The following is a 23,794-nucleotide window of genomic DNA, read 5'->3' on the forward strand; positions in this document are numbered from 1 at the left end:
TTCAATCATGGCTATGATTCTCATCCCCATTTTCCTGCTCTCTCCCTGTAATCCCTGATCCCCTTCTTGATCAAGAACCTATCTATCTCTGCCTTAAAGACGCTCAGTGACCTGGCCTCCACAGCCCTCTGTGGCAATGAGTTCCAGAGAGTAATTAGCTCTCAATGATATATTTATACGTTTTGGACGAATGAATAATTTTGTGCCTATAAAAGGAAGTTGATGGTTTTTTTAAAAATAATTTATATATAGTTGTTCATTTTTGTAGTGGTGCGGCCCTTTAATGGGCGAGGTTTCGGCAGGGCATGTGATCATTCGGCCAATTGGGCCGAAGTATGCAAATCCTGGGGTTGAGGTGAGCTCTCCCAGGCAGTCTAGAGACTGGACCCAAAGTAATTGGTAGCATCTTTCTCACTCTGGGAACAGCTTTTTTATGTTAATAAAAAGTTTGTTTAGTTATTCCACTTGGTGGTTGTCACTTTTTCCAAGATCCAACACTTTCTTTCCCTGCCCCCCCCCAACTCCTAGTGTTAAGATTGTAACTCTGATATTGACTGTAATATCTCCCATAGTTTAATATATCCATTACTGTCTGCTAGAGACCCCTAAGGTGAAAGCCTTCCTCCATACCACCTGGAACAAGTGCTCCCAAAATTATGAGCGGATTGAAATAGCAAAAACCCATCATTGACCTGTACTGGCTGCTTGTGAAAACTATAACCAGTGGAACCAAAATCTGGCCCAGCTATTTGGAATACATTTTGTCCAAACTTCAGTCTTCATGGTTCAATAGCTCATCATCACTCCCTCAGTTTCAAAAGAGACTTATAAAATCACAACCAAAAGAGAAAATGCTGAAAAATCTCAACAAGTCTGGCAGCATCTGTAAGGCGAGAAAAGAGCTGATGTTTCAAGTCCAGGTCACTCTTTGTAAAATCACAGACACACCCAGGTCACACGTTAGTCACATAAAATGAGAGCAAAGCCCCTTGACAACAATTAACTTTGATTTTATACACCGACCTTTGGATGCACGTTTTATTCAACTTATTTATTGGAGGAAACGACTGCGTGAAATAAGTAAATATATCTCCATGGACGGTACTAATGATATGGGAATACACAACAGTTTCAGCTGACTACTGATCCAAATTTACTTTCTGATGGAGAACCAAAGAACAAACTATGGTGCAGATTTTGCAGTAAGCTTTAATGGTAAGACTGTGAGTGCTCACCATTATTGTGGAGTAAATAAGACAACAACTTCCAGCTGTCATGTATGTGCAATGACACAAGGAAATCTGTAAGTTTCTGTTTGAGTTTCTCAAACAAAAGTACATAATCTGAAAATAAATTCAGAAGTCTATTTGTAAATTGGCTATCGACATATTTTTCCACCAGAGCAAATACTAATGGCATTATTATGGGCATTAGTCAGAAAAAATACCCAAAGTTAATGTAAAACAGAGTAGGACATCTGAAACAAAAACGTAACAGTTGGAATTCTCCGATTTCATACGGCCTAACACTGTTGCCAACGAGAGCAGGGAATTTGGCGCTCAGCCAAATCTCCGTTCACTGCAGCAGGACTGGAGAATCCCAGCTGCGGGTGAGGTCAGAGAATCTGGTCCTATCTTCTGGAAACATACAACAGGTGGGGCAAGATTAATTTAAAGTTAAAATTTATTCATTAGTCACAATTAAGGCTTACATTAACACTGCAATGAAGTTAATGTGAAATTCCCCTGGTCGCACCTGTTCGGGTCAGTGCACCTAACCAGCACGTCTTTCAGAATGTGGGAGGAAACTGACGCACCCAGAGGAAATCCATTCAGACACGGGGAGAACACACAAACTCCACACAGTGATCCAAGCTGAGAATCAAACGCGGGTCCCTGGCGCTGTGAGGCAGCAGTGCTAACAACTGTGCTACTGTGCCACCCCTCTTCATCTCTTTTGATGAAGCAAATGCATCCAAACCGCTAACTCGGCTGTCCTCTTCTCGCAGTCCTCCTGTCAGTTTCCAACATTTTCATCCTTAAAAACGATGGTTAGCATTGCTGCCTCACCGTGCCAGGGACCCTGGTTCAATTCTGGCCCCAGGTCACTGTCTGTGTGGAGTTTGCACATTCTCCCCATGTCTGCATGGGTTTCCTCCAGGTGCTCCAGTTTCCTCCCACACTCCAAAGATGTGAAGGTTAGGTTGATTGGCCATGCTAAATTGACTTGAGTGTCAGGGGGATTATTAGGGTAAATGTGTGGGGTTATGGGAATGGGGCCTGGGTGAGATTGTGGTCAGTACAGACTCAATGGGCTAAATGGCCTCCTTCTGTACTGTAGGAATTCTATGATTAAAATAATTTGCTACGACTAGGGGAATGTCCAAAAATCACCTGAAGACATTACAGAAATTCTGCTTCATGAGGTTTTCATACTGGCTGCATATGAAAACTGTAACCAGTGGGGCCAAAATCTGCTCCCAAATAAACCTGTAGGACTTAAACCTGGTGTTGTGAGACTTCCCATGGTGCCAAAATCTGGCCCAGCTATTTGGAATACATTTTGTCCAAACTTCAGTCTTAGCAGTTCAGTTGCTCATCATTGCTGGCGTTCATTTCCAATCCTTAGAATTTGTTTCCTGGAAAAATTGGACATCACCATAGCAGAGTTTCCTTGCATGACGTTTGAAGTTATAATTCCATGCCTCTTGGGTATATCAGCATGCAGCCTCACTACTCTGCACATCACGTTTTGCTACTGAAATTTAGGAAAAAGATACTGATGCAAAATATCGATCTGCACAAATTAAGAGTGCACTAATAAGCAACTTTAGTGCTGAATGTTTGCAGTCAACAGCTTTATAGAATAAATGATGCATTCATCCGTATTATGAATTTATCTTGACTGCGGAGCTGCCTGCTTTTATGATGCAGAGGCTGGATGTTGTTCGATGTTGACAGCTGGATTCTCAAAGATACCACGATTTTTTTTTAAAAATCACAACTACAACTGATGGTGACAGCTAACTAGTTTATTTCAACAATCACACTCAAGCCCTAACTCCATAACCCCACTTTTCTACTCCGCTAATCCTCCTGACACTAAGGGCCTTATTTTACCATTTTGATTCTGCGTGCTGGACAGACTTGAAACTGGAGGTGCTTCAGATCTGACTTTTAGACCCATTCTCAGGCACCCCCATGCGCACTCTGCCTGCAAAAATATCAGCGATTCTGAATCGCACTGCAGAAGCCAGTAGGCAGGGTTTAACATGCCCAAACTCCTGCAGTTCCGATCAGCGTTTCCAACTGCGCTGCTCCCTGACACATCTCCTCCGGGCTGCATGATGCCTCTTCCTGGCCCCCACAGACATTGCCCCACTCCCCCAACATTACTGACCCCCTTATCCCCCCCACTCCTCCCGCCACCCAGACTGATTGCAGACCCCTCCCACCTTTCCCCCCACTGATCTCAGGCAGAGTGGCAGCAGACCCCCCCACTTCCTCCTCACTGATCTCAGGCAGAGTGGCAGCAGACCCCCCCACTTCCTCCTCACTGATCTCAGGCAGAGTGGCAGCGGACCCCCCCACTTCCTCCTCACTGATCTCAGGCAGAGTGGCAGCAGACCCCCACTTCCTCCACACTGATCTCAGGCAGAGTGGCAGCAGGCCCCCCCACTTCCCCCTCACTGATCTCAGGCAGAGTGGCAGCGGACCCCCCCACTTCCTCCTCACTGATCTCAGGCAGAGTGGCAGCAGACCCCCCACTTCCCCCTCATTGATCTCAAGCAGAGTAGCAGTGAACCCACATTTCCCACCTCCCACCGATCTCATGCAGAGAGCTGTCAGACACTCGTCACTTACTCCTCACTAACTGGAACGCCTGAATCGGACTTTTACGGAACATAGCTGTTTCATGGCGATTCTGGATTGGCAAATGCAGTGGGAAAGGGGGAAGTGCTGGTAAAATTGGGTGTGCAGCCAATTAAGTCAATTTAAATGCATGCAAATACATTTAAATAGCTGTTGTGCCTGTTTCAGGCAGGTCCCGATTGCTGCCATTTTCGGGCCTTGGTAAAGGGGGAACCGGCGTGGAGGTGGGCGCGGATCGCGCTACTCACCTCGCGCCCAACTTTACCAAGTTTTCATGCCCGAGAACGGGTGCAACACAATGGTGAAATACGGCCATAGGAGTCAGTTTAGCTTGGCCAATCCACCTAACCCGCACATCTTTGGTCTGAGGGAGGAAACCGGGGCACCCAGAGAAATCCCACACAGAAACGGGGAGAAACGTGCAAACTCCACACAGACAGTGACCCAAGCTGGAATTGAACCCAGGACCCTATCGCTTTCAGGCAGCTGTGCTAACCACTATGCCACCGTGCAAAAAAGGGAACTGAAACTGCCACATATGATATTAAGTGTGCTCCATCAAAGCATTTTTTTTCCTAAGAATGGACACTTTCCTCCCATTGTGTATTTCATTTGCTGGATAGAGGGGCTGGGAAAAAGAAGCAACAACAAAGCTTTGTAAAAAAAAAATTGTTTAATGCCAAAACACGGACAAAGAAAATGTAACTCAGCAAACGTAAAATATAAAACATTCAACAATGCATGGGTCTAATATTGCTTACTTATTTATTGAATTCAAGTTTAGAGATAATTTTTTTAATAGACCACAGGAAAAGAAATAGAAGGTTAGAGGCACTTGATACTGCAAAGGCAATGAGCCCTGATAACATTCCAGCAATACTACTGAAGACGTGTGCTCCAGAACTTGCCACTCCTCTAGCCAAGCTCTTTCAGGACAGTTACAACACTGGCATTTACCCAACAATGTGGAAAGTTGCCCAGGTATGTCCTGTACGGTACAAATCCAACCCAGCCAATTACTATGCAATCAGTCTACTCTCGATCATCAGTAGAGTGGTGGAAGGGGGTTATCAGCAGTGCTATCAAGCAGCACCTGCTCAGTGAGAGTCAGTTTGGGTTTTGCCAGGGTCACTCAGCTACTGACCTCATTACAGCCTTGGTTCAAACATGGATGAAGGAGCTGAATTCCAGAGGTGAGGGGAGAGCGATTGCCCTTGACATCAAGAGTGGCATCAAAGAGCCCAAGCAAAACTGGAATCAGTGGGTATCAGGGACAAGCACTACGTTGGTTGGAGTCATACCTGGTACATAGGAAGATGGCTGTGGTTGTGGAGGGTCAGTCATCTCAGCTCCAGGACATCTCTGCAGGAGTCCCTCAGGGTAGTGCGCTGGGCCCAACCATCTTCAGCTGCTTCATCAATGACCTCTCTGTCATAAGGTCAGGAGTAGGGATGTTCACTGATGATTGCAAAATGTTCAGCACCATTCTGGACTCCTCAGATATTAAAGCAGTACATGTTCAATTGCAACAAGATCTGGACAATATCCAGGCTTGGGCTGACAAGTGGCAAGTAACATTCACACCACACAAATGTGAGGCAATGACCATCACCAATAAGAGACACTCTATCCACCACCCATTCAATGGTGTAACCATCACTGAATTTCCTACTGTCAACATCCTTGTGGTTATCATTGACCAGAAATTCAACTGGATTCATCACATAAACACAGTGTCTACAAGAGCAGGTCAGAGGCTAAGCATGCTACGGTGAGAAACTCACCTCCTGACTCCCCAAAGCCCATCCATCATCTACAAAGCACAAGTCAGGAGTGTGATGGAATACTCCCCACTTGCCTGGATGGGTGCAGCTCCAACAACAGTCAAGAAGCTTGCCACCATCCAAGACAAAGCAGCCCGTTTGATTGACACCACATCTACAAACATCTAATCCCTCCATCACTGATGCTCAGTAGCAGCAATGTGTACTATCTACAAAATGCACTGCAACAATTCACCAAAGATTCTTAGACAGCACTTTCCATACTCACAACCTCTTCCATCTAGAAGGACAAGGACAGCAGATACATGGGAACATCACCACCTACGAGTTCTCCTCCAAGCCACTCATCTTCCTGACTTGGGAATGTATTGCCAGTCCTTTGCAGTCGTTGGGTGAAAATCCTGGAATTCCCTTCCTCATGGTATTGTGGTCAACCCACAGCACATGGACTGCAGTAATTCAAGAGGACCTTCTCAAGGGAAACTAGGGATGGGCAATAAATGCTGGCCAGCCAGCGATGCCCGTGTCCCACAAATGAATTAAAAAAAGGAACAGGAGTAGGTCATTTGGCCCTTTGAGCCTGCTCCACCATTCAATAGGATCATGGCTGATCTAACATTTCTCATGTCCACTTTCCTGCCCTTTCCCCGGAACCTTTGGTTCCCTTATAGATCAAGAATCTATCTATCTCAGCCCTGCTGCACTGGTCGAGTTGCATAGCAGGGTGGGAAATATGAACAGGAGGGGAAAATCTCTCGCCTTTCCCAACATCTGCCCCGTTCTGCTGGCATAGTCAGCCTCGCATTCTTCCCGGGTACGAGCCTGATTTAAATGTTGATGAGCTTATTTTAATGTAATTAGTGAGCCTGGAATTCCTGGGGCTGACTTATCTTTCGGACCTCGGTGGTGGAGGCCCTCACCAGTGAGGATCACAGACAGTCCCCACCAACTTTGGGGGGAACCTGATGTGACGGCTTTGCTGGTGGTATGGGGGACCATTGAAGCACCATGGGTTGTCTTGGGCAGGACCGGGCAGTGCCCATTGGGCAGTTCCAGCATGGCACTGCCTGTCTGGAACCCTGGCAGTGCCAGGCTGGCACTTCCTCCATTTTCCCACCTGTTTGGCAATTAGAATTTTTCTGAGGGACTTCCGCTCAATATCTTTCCTTAGATAAGGAGGTTAAAACTGCTCACGGTATTCCACATGCTGTTCTCATCAGTATCTTGTACAGTTGCAGCAAGATTGCCCTTCTCTTATTCTCCAACCCCCTTGAAATATGGGCCAACATTGCATCAGCCTTCCTGATTACCTGCTGCACCCTATGTGTTAGAGTTTCTGTGTTTCATGCACAAGTATCCCCAAGTTTGTTTGTGTTGTAGCTTTCTGCAGTTTTTCTCCATTTAAATAATATTCTGTTCTTTTGTTCTCCCTTCCAAAATTAACTTCACATTTTCTCACACTGTACTCCATTTGTCAACTTTTTGCCCACTTACTTAACCTATCGATAAATCTTCGTAAACTGTATCCCTCGCACAACTTGCCTTTCCACCTATTTTTATGTTATCTGCAAATTTGGCTCCAGTACACTTGCTTCCTTCTTCCAAGTCATGAATATATATTATAAACAGTTGCAGTCCCAGTGCTGATCCCTGTGGAACCCCGCTGGTTACAGGTCACTAACCTGAAAAAGGATCCCTTATTCCCACTCCCTGTTTCCCATCCATCAGCCAAGTCTCTATCCATGACAACATACTACCTCCAACACCATGGGGTCTTGTCTTATGACTTAACATTTTGTGAGGTACCTTGTCGAACACCTTCTGGAAGTCCAAATACAGCACATCTACAGGTTCTCCTCTAACCACTGTTACTGATCCTTGAAAAACTCTAATAAATTAGTCAGATATGATTTCCCTTTCGTGGAGCCATGCTGACTCTGCTTGATTAGATTATGATTTTCCAAATGTGTTTCTATTACTTCCTTAATAATCAATTTCTCCAAAAACAGATATTAAACTAATTGGCGTAAAGTTACTTGTTTATTATTTCTCTCCCTTTTTGAATAGGAGTGTCATACCGGTTGTTTTCTAATTCTCCAGTAGGATTTTTGAAAGACTACAACCAATACATCCAATATCTCTGTAGCTACTTCTTTTAGGATCCTAGGGTGCAAGCCAACAGGGCCAAGGGACTCAGCTGCCTTTAGCCCCCATTAGTTTGTCTAGTATTACCTTTACATCTGAATGACAACCATCTATTAAAAATTCTGAATTTAATGTACCACTGGAGTTCATGCTGAACTATACAATTAAGTGGTTGAGTAGATCATACTCTTTTTGTGGAGCTTCAGTTCTGAAATTTATTTCCATGGAATTAAAATTTGATGCCAATGACTGCTGATATTCCCATATGGACACGCCAGGTGCACTGATCTCTTTCTGGCTCCTTCTCGAGAGCAGATGCAAAACACCAACTGAACATTGGGAACAAACTACAGAGAACTGAAATCTGAAAGCTACTCCACATGACAGTAGAAGGTGCAATTTTTTTTTGTGTGCATTACTTGCAGACACTTTTAATCATTGTTCTAGCCATGGATGGCAAGCGCTTGCCTGTCACAAACACACTCTCACTGGAAGACTTAACTAGGAAAACTGATGTCATTGCCTGTCAAGCACAAACATTCCAGAGAAGTCTGTGATAGAAAAGTGGGTCCGTACTCATTGGAGTTTGGAAGGATGAGGGGGGGATCTTATAGAGACGTATAAGATAATGAAGGGGATGGATAGAGCAGAGGTAGAGAGATTCTTCCTGCTTAGAAAGGATAGCAGGACTAGAGGGCACAGCCTCAAGATAAAGTGGGGGGGGGGCGCAGTTTAGATCAGAGTTGAGGAGGAACTTCTTCACTCAAAGGGTGGTGAATCTCTGGAATTCTCTGCCCATTGAAGTGGTGGAGGCTACCTTGCTAAATATATTTAAGTCACGGGTAGATAGGTTTTTGATAGACAAGGGAATTAAGGGTTATGGGGAGAAAGCGGGAAAGTGGAACTGATCCACTTCAGATCAGCTATGATCTTATTGAATGGCGGGGCAGGCTCGAAGAGCTAGATGGCCCACTCCTGCTCCTATTTCTTATGTTCTTATGTAAGTGTTATTAAAAATTGAAGTATCACAGCATTGGCTTCTTTCATTCAGCACAATATGATTAAAGTGCAGGTTAACTCATAGACAATGGTTCCACCTTGCATTGATACATAGAGCCTCAAGCTTAGCGGGGAACATTTTTCTCTGCTGTCCACCCCATACCTTTTCTGAAGAATGGATGATTTTAGTAATGGGAGGTGGCACCTTGATCACCTCGTAGACGCTGTAAATAGCCGCTTAAGTATGCCAGCTGGAACATTTTGGGAATGGGATGGCACAATGGTATGTCACTGGACTAGTAATGTTCTGGGGACCCAGATTCAAATTCCACCATGGTAAATGGTGAAATTTGAATTCAATAAAATCTAGAATTGAAAGTCTAATGGTGACCATGAAACCACTGTCAATGGTTGTAAAAATCCATCTGGTTCACTAATGTCCTCTTATGTTCTTATATTCTTAGGTTCTTATGTGCTTTAAGGAAGGAAATCTGCCGTCTTTACCTGGTCTGGCCTACATGTGACTCCAGGCCCACAGCAACTCTTAACTGCCCCCAGAGACGGACAATAAATGCTGGGCAGCCAGCAATGGCCACATCCCATGAACAAAAAAAAACACTATATTAGTTACTTCGAATTTTCGGAAACAAAGCAGACTCTGTGCCATGCACATTCTGTCCAGCCTGTGGACAGCCTAACTGGTGATCCTTAAAAATAATCAAACATATAAGCAGCAGTGGGCCAGAAGACCTCCAGATATCAATCTAGCAACATAGACAGACTGGTTTTGGTTATTAGGAGCAGGAAAGATCCTCCCAGATCCAGGAAAATAATTCAGCCCAATGCTGGCCACTGGGTTCCACCCAACCCCCATCTCCCCATTCCTCCAACCTCCACCCCACCCACTCCACACTATTTTACCACCAGCCTAGCCCACCCAAAGGAGCCAATGGATTTTCAGCCCCCATTATGGCAACCTGCCAGTGAACACTGACTGAATGCTCTCAGGTTGTGCCACGCTGACAAGGTTCCAGCTTTGAAATGGTGCTGGTCTGCCAAGGCTGGTTTCTGCAGCTCTATCAAGTTCACGATCATTCTGGATTGAAGTTAACAATTGCTCCAATATCTGTTGAGGTCAACATTGTGAAGGCAAACACTTTGATTCAAATGTAAACTGTATGGATTCTCAGGCACTTCCATCTCTATATTGAGCTTTAACACTTGTTTTATGCCGTTCAAAGGAAATTAATCCATTTATAGGACCATAAAACCATAAGGCATAGGAGCAGAATTAGGCCACTCGGCCCATTGAGTCTGCCCTGCCTTTCAATCATGGCTGATTTTTTTCTCATCCCCATTCCCCTACCTTTTCCCCATAACCCTGGTCCCTTATTAATCAAGAACCTATCTATCTCTGTCTTAAAGACACCTAATGACCTGGCCTCCACAGCCTTCTGCAGCAAAGAGTTCCACAGATTCATCACTCCCTGGCTGAAGCAATTCCTCCTCATCTCTGTTTTAAAGGATCATCCTTTTTGCCTGAGGTTGTGCCCCCTAGTTTCCTACTAGCTTTCCTACTAGTGGAAACATCCTCTCCATGTCCACTCTATCCAGCCCTCGCAGTACCCTGTAAGTTTCAGTTAGATCCCCCCTCAACCTTCTAAACTTCAATGAGTATAGACCCAGAGTCATCAACTGTTCCTCATACAACAAGCCCCTCATTTCAGGGATCATTCTTGTAAACCTCCTCTGGACCCTTTCCAGCACATCCTTCCTAAGATATGGAGCCTAAAACTGCTCACAATACTCCAAATGGGGTCTGACCAGAGACTCATACAGCCTCAGAAGTACATCCCTGCTCTTGAATTCTAGCCCTCTCGACATGAATGCTATTATTTGTCTTCCTAGCTGCCACCTGAATGTGCATGCTAGCATTAAGAGAATCTTGAACAATGACTCCCAAGTCCGTTTGTGTTTCTGATTTCCTTAGCATTTTTCCATTTAGAAAATAGTCTATGCCTCCGTTCCTCCTTCCAAAGTGCATAACCTGACACATTTCCACATTGTATTCCATCTGCCACTTCTTTGTCCATTCTCCTAACCTGTCCAAGTCCTTCTGCACCTCCCCCCTCCCCGTTTCCTCAATACAACTGTCCCTCTATATATCTTTGTATCATCTGCAAACTTAGCAACAGTGCCTTCCGTTCTTTCTTCCAAATCGTTAATGTATTTTGTGAAAATTGTGGTCCCAGCGTTGACACCTGAGGCACACCACTAGTCACCAGCTGCCATCCAGAAAAAGACCCTTTATCCCCACTCTTTGCCTTCTGCTGGTCAGCCTCTATCCATGCCAGAATCTTACCCTTAACACCATGGGCACTTAACTTATTTAACAGTCTCCTATGTGGCACCCTTGTCAAAGGCCTACTGGAAATCTAAATAAATCGCATCCATTGGTTCTCCCTTATCTAACTTCCTTGTTGCCTCCTCAAAGAACTCTAACAGATTTGTCAGACATGACCTCCCCTTGACAAAGCCGTGCTGACTCAGTCTATTTTATCATGCACTTCCAAGTACTTTGCGATCTCATCTTTAATAATGGACTCTAAAATCTTGCCAATGACCGAAGTCAGGCTAACTGGCCTGATTAATTTCCCGTCTGCTGCCTCCCTCCCTTCTTAAACAGCAGTGTTACATTCGCTACTTTCCAGTCTTCTGGTATCCTCCCTGCCTCCAGTGATTCCTGAAAGATCACCACCAATGCCTCCACAATTTCCTCAACTATCTCTTGGAGCCCTGGGGTGTAGTTCCCAATCCAGAATATTTATCCACCTTCAGACTTTCAGTTTCCCCAGAATCTTCTCCTGAGTGATGGCCACTACACTTACCAGTGCCCCCTGACTCTCCTGGAGCTCTGGCATTCCACTAGTGTCTTCCACCATGAAGAGTGATGAAAAGTAACTATTCAAGTCCTCTGCCAATGGTTTGTTTCCCATTATTACTTCTCCAGCCTTTTACTTTTCCAGGGGTCCATGTCTATTTTTGCCTCTCTCTTACCTTCTATATTTTGAAAAAAACTCTTCCTATCTTCTTTTATGCTGATGTAACACTGACAGGATCGATCTCCATCAAACAGAGCAGTGTTTCAAACTGATTCTTTTTAAAGAAGCAAGCAGATAACAGTGTGAAACAGCTTGGGTACTCAGTCAAAGGACAGACTATACTATTCTTGTTCTAATTCTATTGGCATAACTGTGTTCCCAGTATATTTCATTCGGAATTTGAATGAGGTTTAGATTTGGGAAAGATGAAAACCACAAAACTACTTTCCTATAAATATTCCAAATTTCTCCATTAGATCTTTTTACTGTAACTTTTCCAACCTATTAAAAATTACTAACTATGTAAATTGAGGACTGTTGGGCTTAATTTTAACTCTGTGTAAATAGGTTGATTTTGAAGAAAGAATGAAGAACAGTTCAGCACTGGAACAGGCCCTCTGGCCCACCTAAGTTGTGCCGACACTAATGTCTCTCTGGTCTAATATTTACTTGACTCTACATAGTCCATATCCCTCTATTTCCTGCCTATTCATCTATCTATGATGTGGAGATACCGGCATTGGACTGGGGTAAACACCGTAAGAAATCTCACAACACCAGATTAAAGTCCAACAGGTTTATCTGGTAGGAAAAGCCACTAGCTTTCAGAGCGCTGCCCCTTTGTCAGATAAGTAATGTTATCTGACGAAGGAGCAGCGCTTTGAAAGCTAGTGGCTTTTGCTACCAAATAAACCTGCTGGACTTTAACCTGGTGTTGTGAGACTTCTTACTGTATTCATCTATCTATCCAGATGCCCCTTGAACATTGTTATAGAATCTGCTTCCTCTGGCAGCATGTTCCAGGATTAACTTGTCTCTTACATCTCTGTTAGACTTCCCCCTCTCACTCTCAACCTAGGCCCCCGATTAATTGACACTTCGATCCTGGGAAAAGGTTCGATGGACCAACAGATTTTTCTTATTCCATATTTTCTTGTCTGTTGTATGAACATCCACCATCTTAAATGGTGGATGTCACTGGATTGATTACTATCTTCTGTATATTGACTTTATCTTACCAAGCTTCATTACTTGGTAATGATTACATAAAGAAAAACAACGTAATTGAAATTAATTTGGATCTCATGTTTCCCATGATGCTGTGACATCTCCAGAGTAGTTCACCTCAAAATCGTCAATGCGGAGACATTACGGATAGGTTAATCCAGTCCACAGAAGTCAAATGATCCGATCTTGCACATTTTTATCAAAACACTCCAAACAGCAGCCTGAATTCTATGAATTGTTTATTATTGATTTTAACTTAATGTAGTTACACTGATGCATGACAGCAGAATGGTTCTGGCTTCGTGAATAAATCAGCAAACCTTTGAAGTCAGGCAGAGTGAACCACTGAAGTCCCAGAGCTTATTATTCCTGCTGATTCTCAGAAGCTCTACAAGGAAGGTTTGAGGTATATAAAAAACAACTTGTATTGATATAGTGCTTCACTGTGTTCTCAAAACATCACAAAGTGCTTCACATCCAATTAGTGTCTGAAGTGGAGTTCTGCGAGTCAACCTGTGAGCTAATTTGCATACAGCAATGTCAGACAGCAAGCAAGATAAATAACCAGTCTGTTTGGGTGGCGTTAGTCAGGGGAGGCCTGTTAGCCAGGACTCCTACAGAATTCTCTGCTCTTTATTAATGGTGTGGTTAATTATGCGGCACTCGTCATTTTCTGATGAAGGATATTCGGATAGTGCCGTGAAAGATCTTTGATTAAAAGGGAAGACTTTGAAGTTATGCTTTGAAATGTTAAAGGCTTTGCAAGTTGTTTCTGCGAAGGTAGGGGGGTGCACTTCATTGTATGAAATGCAACCGTCGTTACCGAGAGGGTTCATCTCTGTGCTGTGCTGGCTGATACCAGCAGGATGAGAGATCCCCAGCATTGGAAATAGCTCCTGAGCTCTGCAGCCCTCTCCCCAAGCTCCTTTATCTCTCTCCCCTCCTTCTCAGCAACGCTTAAAACCTACAAGCAGGATGTTCTGGTCAATCCTGGCAGTGGGATCTTCGGGTCTGGCCGACAGCGACCTCCATAACCCTTCCATCTCCCCACTGTGGGTTCCTTGGCTGTAGAGGGTGCAGGCAATGGGAAGCCTCGTTGACAGTGGCTGGACTGCTGGAAGATTTCACCACCAGCCAATGGTTGGCCATCTCCACCACCGTAATAAACACTGTGGGGAGGAGATGAGGGGGGTGCAATCCCGTCCTACCTCTTTGACCAAGCCTTTGGACACATGATTAAATATCTCCTTATGAGTTCAATCCCAAATATGCCTGATGACGCTGCCACAAAGCATCTTGGAGCATATGACTGCATTAATGGTTCTACATAAATACATGTTGCTGTTTTTGTTGTCCTCGATCATTTGCCATTGACTCTTACTGGGAAATATGTGAAGTAAACATAAAGACATGCGTTGTGTAGGGCCAAGCTTGGTTCTGATGTCCATAACCTGCCAGTGAGTCAGGGACCAAATGCTTTTTCTTATGGGGCAACCTTGAACAAGTGGTCACAGGTGTAGATTGAGAGACGGTAGATTTAAAACTGAGATGAGGAGGAAATACTTCTCGCAGAGGGTGGTGAACTTGTGGAGCTCACTGCCTCAAGGCGCAGTGGAGTCTGAATTGTTTAACGGTTTCACGAAGGAGATAGGTATATTTCTTATAACAAAAGGATAACGGGATATGGGGAACAGGTGGGAAGGTGGATTTGAGACCATGGAGACATCAGCCATGATCTGAATGAATGACAGCACAGGCTCAAAGGGCTGAATTTGCCTCCTTCTGCCTCTAATTCCTACGTTCCTATGTTGAGCCTGCAGATGCTCACACCTAATTAAAACATAAAGAATGTCCTTCAGGAAACAATGGTGACTAAATTTATGTAAAAAAAAAGACCAGATGGCAAAAAAGTTCCAAACACTCAAAGTCTGTGTTCCTCACAAAGGAATCAGGTCTCAACTCTGCATTAATCAAAATATTAATAACGATTCATTTTGTGCTGTGTCAGTTTAAATGTGCCGCATGAACCCCCGTAGATGTCTTATTTATCTCCCTTAAAAATAAGACACTTTAAAAAATCTATTTGACAACAACACATAAAACTAAAATAACAACAAGAACCAAAGATTTCCCCTTTCATAAAGATGTGAAGTAAACATAAATCCGAACATAGTCCCAGTGATTTTTGGTGAAAGAAGAATAACTTTGTTAGCTCAAATTTCACACTGGCACATCTTCTATTCTAATTATCAGTGAAGAAACAGCTCAGTTTATTTATTTTCTTCATTAAACAGTTAAAGACTTTCAACAATACTCGAGTCAGAATGTCAAACACGTATGAAAGTGGCCTCATGGGAGACAGGAAGCATACTGCATCGCCAGTTAGCATTGACTCAGGTAGTATTCATGTAATTTTCATGCTGCCTGCTGATTATCATGGAATCCTTACGGTGTAGAACGAGGCCATTTGGCCCATCAAGACTGCACTGACAACAATCTCATCCAGACGCTATCCCCATAACCCAACATATCTACCCTGCTAATCCCCCTGGCAATTTTTCAAGGTTAATCAACCTAATCTACACATCTTGGACTGTAGGAGGAAACTGGAACAACCAGAGGAAACCTATGCAGACACAGGGAGAATGTGCAAATTCCTCGCAGACAGTGACTGGATTTGAACCCGGGTCCCTGGCACTGTGAGGCAGAGTGCTAACCACTGTGCCACCGTGCCACCCCAGTCAGGCATGCAATCAATACCACTCATTCATCGCATACTGTTTGATCAGTTGGAAACTGGACTTCTTGTAATGGCCACTTAAAGGCAGCAAGCACCCCTTGAAGTGAAGTGCATACTAGGTGCAGGCAACAGAGGAAACCTCCTTAGAAGAAAACGGCCGTAAGATCTACAGATTGGAATCCAGGTTTCCCGATGTTGCCTTGGGGACCCTGGTGTGGAGATGCCAGTGTTGGACTGGGGTAAACACAGTAAGAAGTCTCACAACGCCAGGTTAAAGTCCAACAGGTTTATTTGGTAGTAAACACCACTAGCTTTCGGAGCGCTGCTCCTTCATCAGGTGAGTGGGGAGTTCTGATCACAAACAGGGCATGTAAAGACACACACAGTTTACAGAATACTGATTAGAATGTGAGTCTTTACAGCTAATCAGCTAATCAAGTCTTAAAGGTGCAGGCAATATGGGTGGAGATAGCATTAAGCATAGGTTAAAGAGATGTGTATTGTCTCCAGATAGGACAGTAAGTGAGATGTTGCAAGCTCAGGCAAGTCAGGTGGGGTTACAGATAGTGTGACATGAACCCAAGATCCCGGTTGAGGCTGTCCTCATGTCTGCAGAACTTGACTATCAGTTTCTGCTCAGCGACTCTGTGCTGTCGTGTCTCGTGAAGGCCGCCTTGGAGAACGTTTATCCGAAGATCAGAGGCCTCAGCCAGGATCTTGGGTTCATGTCCCTTTAAGACTTAATTAGCTGATTAGCTGTAAAGGCTCACATTCTAATCAGTATTCTGTAAACCGTGTGTGCCTTTATATGCCCTGTTTGCGATCAGAACTACCCACTCACCTGACGAATGAGCAGCGCTCCGAAAGTTAGTGGTGTTTACTACCAAATAAACCTGTTGGACTTTAACCTGGTGCTGTGAGACTTCTTACTTGGATGCCCTGGCCCAGACAGTGAACAGGATGGGCATCCTCATTCCCCTGAGGGCAGGAATCAGCTCTGGTGACAGTGGGAAGAGGTGACCGAGTCAACGGGCGCCATTTTGCAGGTCCATTAGCCACAGGTGCAAATCCCGTCATGGCCACAGCATCTCCTGAGAGGCTGAGGACAGGATTTGCGCTGGCAAGATTTCCAATTGTGATGTTCCCAGGCCCTTCCCGAGGATGCAATCAGGTTCACCGCCCAGGAAAGGCTTGAACACGTGAACCTAAATCATTAGCGAGGTTTAAGTCAAATCCTCAGGCCTAATTGTATCTTCTTGCCCTTCAGTGTGATACCACGCAGGCACAAAGTACTACTACTGTCTTTTGAAAACAGGAAGCAGGTGCCACGAGGGAGGAAGGAGGTGAGTAGTCCTCTTCACTACCAGGGAGGACAGTGTCCAGTGGCCAGCTGCAGAAGGGTATGGTTCAAGGGTGTTAGGGTGGGGAGAGGCCTCCTCCGGGATAGGGCCCACTGCTAGTGTGTGTTGTCCTAAAGCCTTTAGCCTGTCAACTTTAAACCGTGCTCACAGCCTCAAATGAGTTTGCAGCCTATGTAGTAAGGAACTGAAAATGAGTCTGAGTTACTGAGCTGTTAGTGGCATGATGGTATAGGGTGTCTGTGGGTGCAGGGCTCATGGGGGAAAGGGTGTGATGAGACTGAAGGAGACCAGCTTCAGGAGCTGATTGGATGAGACACCAAGACAGAAAGTAGGAGTGTGACCAGCCTTGGGGTGGGTGGGGCTGTGGGCAAGCATCTAGGAATTATGGAATGGCTGCCCAGATGTCTTAAGTGTAGAGTCTTGACAGCATTGAGATCACAGGAGTTCTGAGTAAGAACAGTGCCTATTAGTGTTGCCTAACTCTGATTCAGAGAGTAATTGTCTCCTCTAACATTCCTCAGACTCATGTTTGTCAAACTAATTGGCCATCATGAGATAAGATAAACATAAGAGAGGGGATTAAGGGTTATGGGGAGAAGGCGGGAAAGTGGAACTGAGCAGCGACAGATCAGCCATGATCTTATTGAATGGCGGGGCAGGCTCGAAGGGCTGGATGGCCTACTCCTGCTCCTATTTCTTATGTTCTTATGTTCTTATAAGCCTTAACAATCAATGTCAATTGCCCACATTTTCAAAGTCGAGGAGAGGGGTGAAAGCTTGTATCAAGGATTAAAGGTTAGGCGCAGGGGATCAACATAGAATGTTTAAAAAAGTTGAAAGTTTATTTTATTAATGTCACAAGTAGGCTTACATTCATACTGCAATGAAGTTACTGTCAAAATCCCCTAATCGCCATACTCCGGCACCTGTTCATGTACACAGAGGGAGAATTTAGCATGGCCAATCAACCTAACCTGCACATCTTTGGACTGTGGGAGGAAACCAAAGCACCTGGAGGAAACCCACGCAGACACAGGGAGAATGTGCAGTCTCCGCATAGACAGGGACCCAAGCCAGGAATCAAACCGAGTCCCTGATAGTTCTGGAAAGCAGAAATCATCTACAATAATGTAAGAAGCAAGTACTTTATTTAAGAGATAGATTTGCACAAGGGCCCAGATAAATCAACGCAACATGTTTCCGAAACTAAATGATGCCATTTACATTTCACCCATGAAGCGCACAGCTCTTTGATAATTAAAGTAAAATGATAGAAGACATTCAAATTTTATTTTTGAAGCTCACAGATAATTAAAATTGAATGGCTTCTTCATAACTAAATTATTTAGACTGATGCTATTAATTTTTTAATTGCTTTCAGATTAATCAACATCACTGACTTAACTCTGTCTTGCTTAGCACTGGTATTGTAGCACATCAAGTAATAATGCATTTTATGCCGGAATTGATACCCAGCTGAGTTCAAACATATTGTCCACAAACAAAATGCACTTAACATTTTTTTTCTGTTGCACAGTAATAATTGCCAATAAGTTCTCAAAATTGTTTCCTGATTGCTTCTTTAATTCAATTTAATTCATTGTGGAGGTGATGGCCTGGTTGTATTATCGCAGGACTATTATTTCAGAAACTCAGCTAATGGTGGAATTGAATTCAATAAAACTAAAAATCTGGATTAAGGATCTACTGATGACCATGAAACCATTGTCAACTGTCGGAAAAACCCATCTGGTTCACTAATGTTCTTTAGGGCAGGAAATCTATCGTCTTCACCTCGTCTGGCCTACATGTGATTGCAGAGCAATGTGGTTGACTCTCAACTGCCCTTGGGCAACTATGGGTGGGTAATAAGTTCTGGCCAGCCAGTGACACCCAGGAATGAATTCAAAAAATGGCTTAGTTTGAACCTCTACAGATTGACTGGAGCAAATCCCAAATATTTTTTATCCTCACTTGTTTTTGCATTGCACTGCAAATACAACAGAAGTGTAAAATGCATATAAAGCATCAGAAAATATAATCAACAAACTTTTCTACATATAATGTATGTTTTTAATAAATAATAATGGCATTTTAAAACACTCAGTACCAGGCCTCTTGCTTCTTAGAACTATGTCCTCTGCTTTTTATGGTGTATATTAATGATTTGGATGTAAATGTAAGGGGAAATCATAGAGAGTTTGGCAGATAACACTAAAGATTGGTGGCAAGGAAGACTGTTGTAGACTGCAGGAAGATATCAATGGACTGCTCAGCTGGGAAGAAAAGTGACAATTGGAATTCAACTGAGGAGGTATTGTACAGTGCTAGAGTATTTGACTGCAGATCAAGAGGTCATGGGTTCAAATCCGAATGCACTCTTCAGCGTTTGAATGACATTGGGGTGGGACAGTGGCGTAATGGTTAGCACTGTTGCCTCACAGCGCCAGGGATCCGGGTTCAATTCCTGGTTTGGGTCACTGTCTGTGTGGCGTTTGCATGTTCTTCCTGCATCTGCGTGGGTTTCCTCTGGGTGCTCCAGTTTCCTTCCACAGTACAAAGATGTGCAGGTTAGGTGGGTCAGCCATGCTAAATTGCCCCTTAGTGTCAGAGCGACCAGATAGGATAAATACATGGGGTTATGAAGATAGAGCCTGGTTAGGATTGTGGTTGGATTCAATGGGCCAAATGGTCCCCTTCTGTACTGTATGATTCAATGATTGAACCCAGAGGAATGCGAGGTAATGCATTTGGGGAGGCCAAACAAGGCAAAGGATTACACAATAAATGGGAGGATACTAAGAGAAGAAGGAAGAGACCATGAAGTGAATGTCCATGGATCCCTGAAGTTAGCAGAATAGATTAATAATAGAAAGTAAACATAGGAAATAGGTGCAGGAGTAGGTCATTAGGTCCATTCAATACAATCATGGCTGACCATCCGCTTCAATGCCTCTTCCTCACACTATCCCCATATCCACTTGTGTCATTATATTTAGAGATTTGTCAATCCCTGCTTTAAACATACTCTTTGAGAGGAACCCCAGGTCACTGCGTGCATCTTACGATTTAAGAAATATCCCACACATTTATTCCTCCTGCCTAAGTGGATAACCTCACATTTTTTCACATTATATCACATTTGCCATGTTCTTGCCCACTTACCAAATCTGTCCCAACATCCTTGAATCACTTTGCATCTTCCAGAATAGTAACGACATGAAAATATTAGAGAAGCGCAATAAATTTCTGTTTGTTAAATATTTTATGTACAATTGGAAAAAGTAAGCTGCTTAAAGGGAGGGACAGTTTGGTCAGGCTAACGGAACTAGTGCTTTTGAGATATTGGTGAACCTAGCCACATGGCATGCAGATGTTTACCTAAGGCAAGCTGATAACAATGAGGAATGGAACATCGGTGTAGGGCGCTGGAGGTTTAAGGGAGGAGGAAAGGTGTGAACTTTGCATTTATAATTCTGAAAGGTAGTCCGCAACCCTCCGGAGTATATCAAAGTGCTGCTGCTAGAGGGAAAAGTCAGAGAGATTCCCGCTGGCAGTGCTGATCTCATCCTTTTCAGCTCATTAAAATGAGTTATCCCTCTCCATACGGGAGATAGATAGTTGAACGGCCCAGATGTATGACCCACTGCAACTGGATATCAGCTATTCTCCTGACAGTGAAGAGTACTTCCTGCTTTGGTGTTATCTTGTTGGCTTGTGTTGTGTCTGTGTCTCCAGCACATTCTCACTCAGTTATTTCAGCATTACATTAGCTCTCAGACTCAGAACATTTCATCAAACTCCCATTACTGGAGTTATTAATGTATATTTTTCGTGCACAAGCTGTAACATTTAATGGAGCAAAAAACTTGTTTCACCATCCAGGATCTACAAATCATAGTGGATTGCATGTGGGAGTGGCAGGATGACCATGTTGGATTCAAATGAGAGAGAAAGGGAAGAATATGAAGGAACAGAAGAGTGAAGGAAGGGAGGGAAGAAGATGAAGGGAAGAAGAGTGAAGGAGAGGAGGGAAAGAAGATGAATGGAAGAAGAATGAAGAGAGAGGGAAGAAGATGAAGGGAAAAAGAATGAAGGAGAGGGAGGGCAGAAGAGTGAAGGAGAATGAGGAAAGAAGATGAAAGGGAAAACCTTTCTGCCTTCTAGGAAGGCTCAGAGTTGAAGAGGAAGAGGAATGTTTAAAAAATGGAGCCAGAGTGAACAGTTGTAAAGAAAATTAACACTGACAGAGACACTGGTCAGAATTTTACCACGCCACAGGAATCGGAGTGGAGCTAGGGGTGAAGCATAGGGAGGTCTGTTGACCTCAGGTGGAATTTTATAGTTTCGGGATGAGCGAGCCTGTGAAATCCCACCCACTGTTGTTTCGCTTATTCTAGTTATTATCATGGTATACAGCAAAACCATCATTCAAACTAATATTCCAATTTTTTCTTGAATGTCCTGAAAGATTATTACCATTTCTAAATTATCATTTTTAAGCCCCGACCACTATAAACACTACTAGTGCCATTAAAAGCTTTCATATCTTTCTAATGTAGCAGTGTGTTCCTACTGGCTTAGATAATATCCAGCTCCTTTATTCTATGATAAATCCATACAAGTAACTTTCTGTCTACAACACGTTTTGCTACGCTCCTCAATGGCAAAAATGAAGTTCAAAAAATTGTGTGCCAGTTGGGACTGCCTTAAATGACAAAGTACTAACTTTCTAGGTACAAGACCACAGGTCTGGGATTTTGATATTCCGTTGTGTATCTTAGGGTCCAATTTAAATTCCAGTTTGATGCAGATCTTTTGTCCCCAAACTATACAGTATGATTCTGAAAAGGGAAAAGTTTCAACTCCACTTGTGAACAAACTTCACAACAAAATGAACATTTGCTCTCATTCATCAACTCCAATATGATTTCAGTGTCCCTTATTTAGAATCTAAAATGACAATTACTTATTCCCACATGAATATTATTGTCAACACAGGAAAGTACAAACCTGTAAAAAAGTGTCGACTGGTGCTCACTCTGGAAGATCTCTGCACAGTACAGCACAAGTGTAACAAGGCCAGCATGGTGATTATCAGGACAATACTCTGCCAGAGGAGGGTAAGTTCAAAATGTTTTCCAAACCTGCAGAGACAATGAGTGACGTCGTTAGAAGTTTCCATGAATCTTAAAATGTTTTTAAGTGTCTTAAAATTTTTAAATGTCTTAACCCAATGGTCGGTGGGAATTTATCCAATGAGTGGCTAACAGGTAAAAGGCAAAGATTCCAGGCTTTGCTGAATGAGCTCACTTCAACCAAGTTAGATGTGACAACTGGCTGCAAGACGCCCCTGTGTAAAAACGGAAAATTAACCAGGCCCCTGAGTGCTACTCAATAATCCCATTTGAAAGTGCATCAACTAAACACTCAGCCAGGATACTCCATGGGTGGAATTTTCCCATCCTGCCTACCACAGGAATCATAGTGAGCGGGACACGGACCATGCTAAAGTCCGTTGACCTAGGGCGGGATTTTCTGGTCCTGGGGCAACCGCAGCTGGAAAATCCCTCCACGTGTTCGAATAGTTTAGTGTGAATTCCTGTAAAAACTTGCATTTTATACACAACACCATAGAGTCAGAATGGCTTTGTGAAGGGGAAATCATGTCTGACTAAGTTATTTGAATTTTTGAGGTGGTAACGAGCAGGATAGATAAAGGGAACCAGTAGACTTAATAAACTTGGATTTCCGAAAAGCATTTGATAAGGTACCACACAAAAGGTAATAAGTTAAGAGCACATAGTGTCAGGGTAGTATATTAGCATGGATATAGGATTGGGTAACTAATGGAAGACAAAAGGTTGGGATAGGTGGGGCATTTTCAGAATGGCAACCTGAAATTAGTGGAGTGTCCCAGGGATCAGTACTTGGGCTACTATTATTTACAATATATATGAGTGACTTGGGTGAGGAAAGTGCATGTACTAATGCCAAGTTTGGGGATTACACTAAAGTAGGTAAGAAGGCAAATAGTGAGGATTACACAAAGAGTCTACAGAGGGATATAGACAGGTTAAGTGAGTGGATCGAAACTTGGCAGATGGAATATAATGTAATAAAATGTGAAGTTATACACTCTGATAGGAAGAATAAAGGAGCTGAATATTATTTATATGGAGAAAGACTGCAGAAAGCCACCAAAGAGAGGGATTTGGGAGTCCTCATAAATAAATCACAAAAACTTTAGAGTTTAGAAGAGCGAGAGGCAACCTTATTGAGACATATAGGATTCTCAGGGGGTCTGACAGAGTAGATGCTGAGTGGTTGTTTCCCCTTGTGGGAGAGTTTAGGACCAGAGGGCATAATCTCAGGGTAAGAGGTCATCCATTTAAGACAGAGATGAGGAAAATTTTCTTCTCTCAGAGGGTAGTGAATCTGTGGTATTCTTTACCACAGAGGGGTGTAGAGGCTGGGTCGTTCAAGGCTGAGATAGACAGACTTTTCATCAGTCAGGTATTTAAGGGTTATGGGGATAAGGCAGGGTAGCAGAGTTGAGGGTTTTCATGTCATGATTTCATCGAATTGCTGAGTATACTCAATGGGCCAAATGGCCTAATTTTGCTCCTATGTCTTCTGGTCTTCTGGTCATTGTTGGAGATATATTGGAGATTATCCTGCAATTTGCAAATCATACTTCAACAAAATGTCAAAACGTTTAGGAAAGAGCACTCGAAAGCGATGCCAGAAAGTTAAATGGTTTCTAAACATTGGCGACACAGCT

General features: G+C 43.5%; 1 protein-coding gene across 1 annotated transcript in view; it reads right to left on the reverse strand.

The window, feature by feature from the left end:
- The window catches only part of LOC145341803 (solute carrier family 66 member 2), a 62,456-nt gene that overhangs the window by 28,447 nt on the left and 10,215 nt on the right, over positions 1–23,794 (reverse strand). The window contains exon 3 of the mRNA XM_080186747.1: positions 22,024–22,157. Within this exon, the coding sequence (XP_080042873.1) occupies positions 22,024–22,157 (134 nt within the window). The remainder of the gene's footprint in view (positions 1–22,023; positions 22,158–23,794) is intronic.

The sequence above is a fragment of the Carcharhinus amblyrhynchos genome, chromosome 4 (genome assembly GCF_965287045.1).
Source record: "Carcharhinus amblyrhynchos chromosome 4, sCarAmb.v2.hapA, whole genome shotgun sequence".
Taxonomy (NCBI): domain Eukaryota; kingdom Metazoa; phylum Chordata; class Chondrichthyes; order Carcharhiniformes; family Carcharhinidae; genus Carcharhinus; species Carcharhinus amblyrhynchos.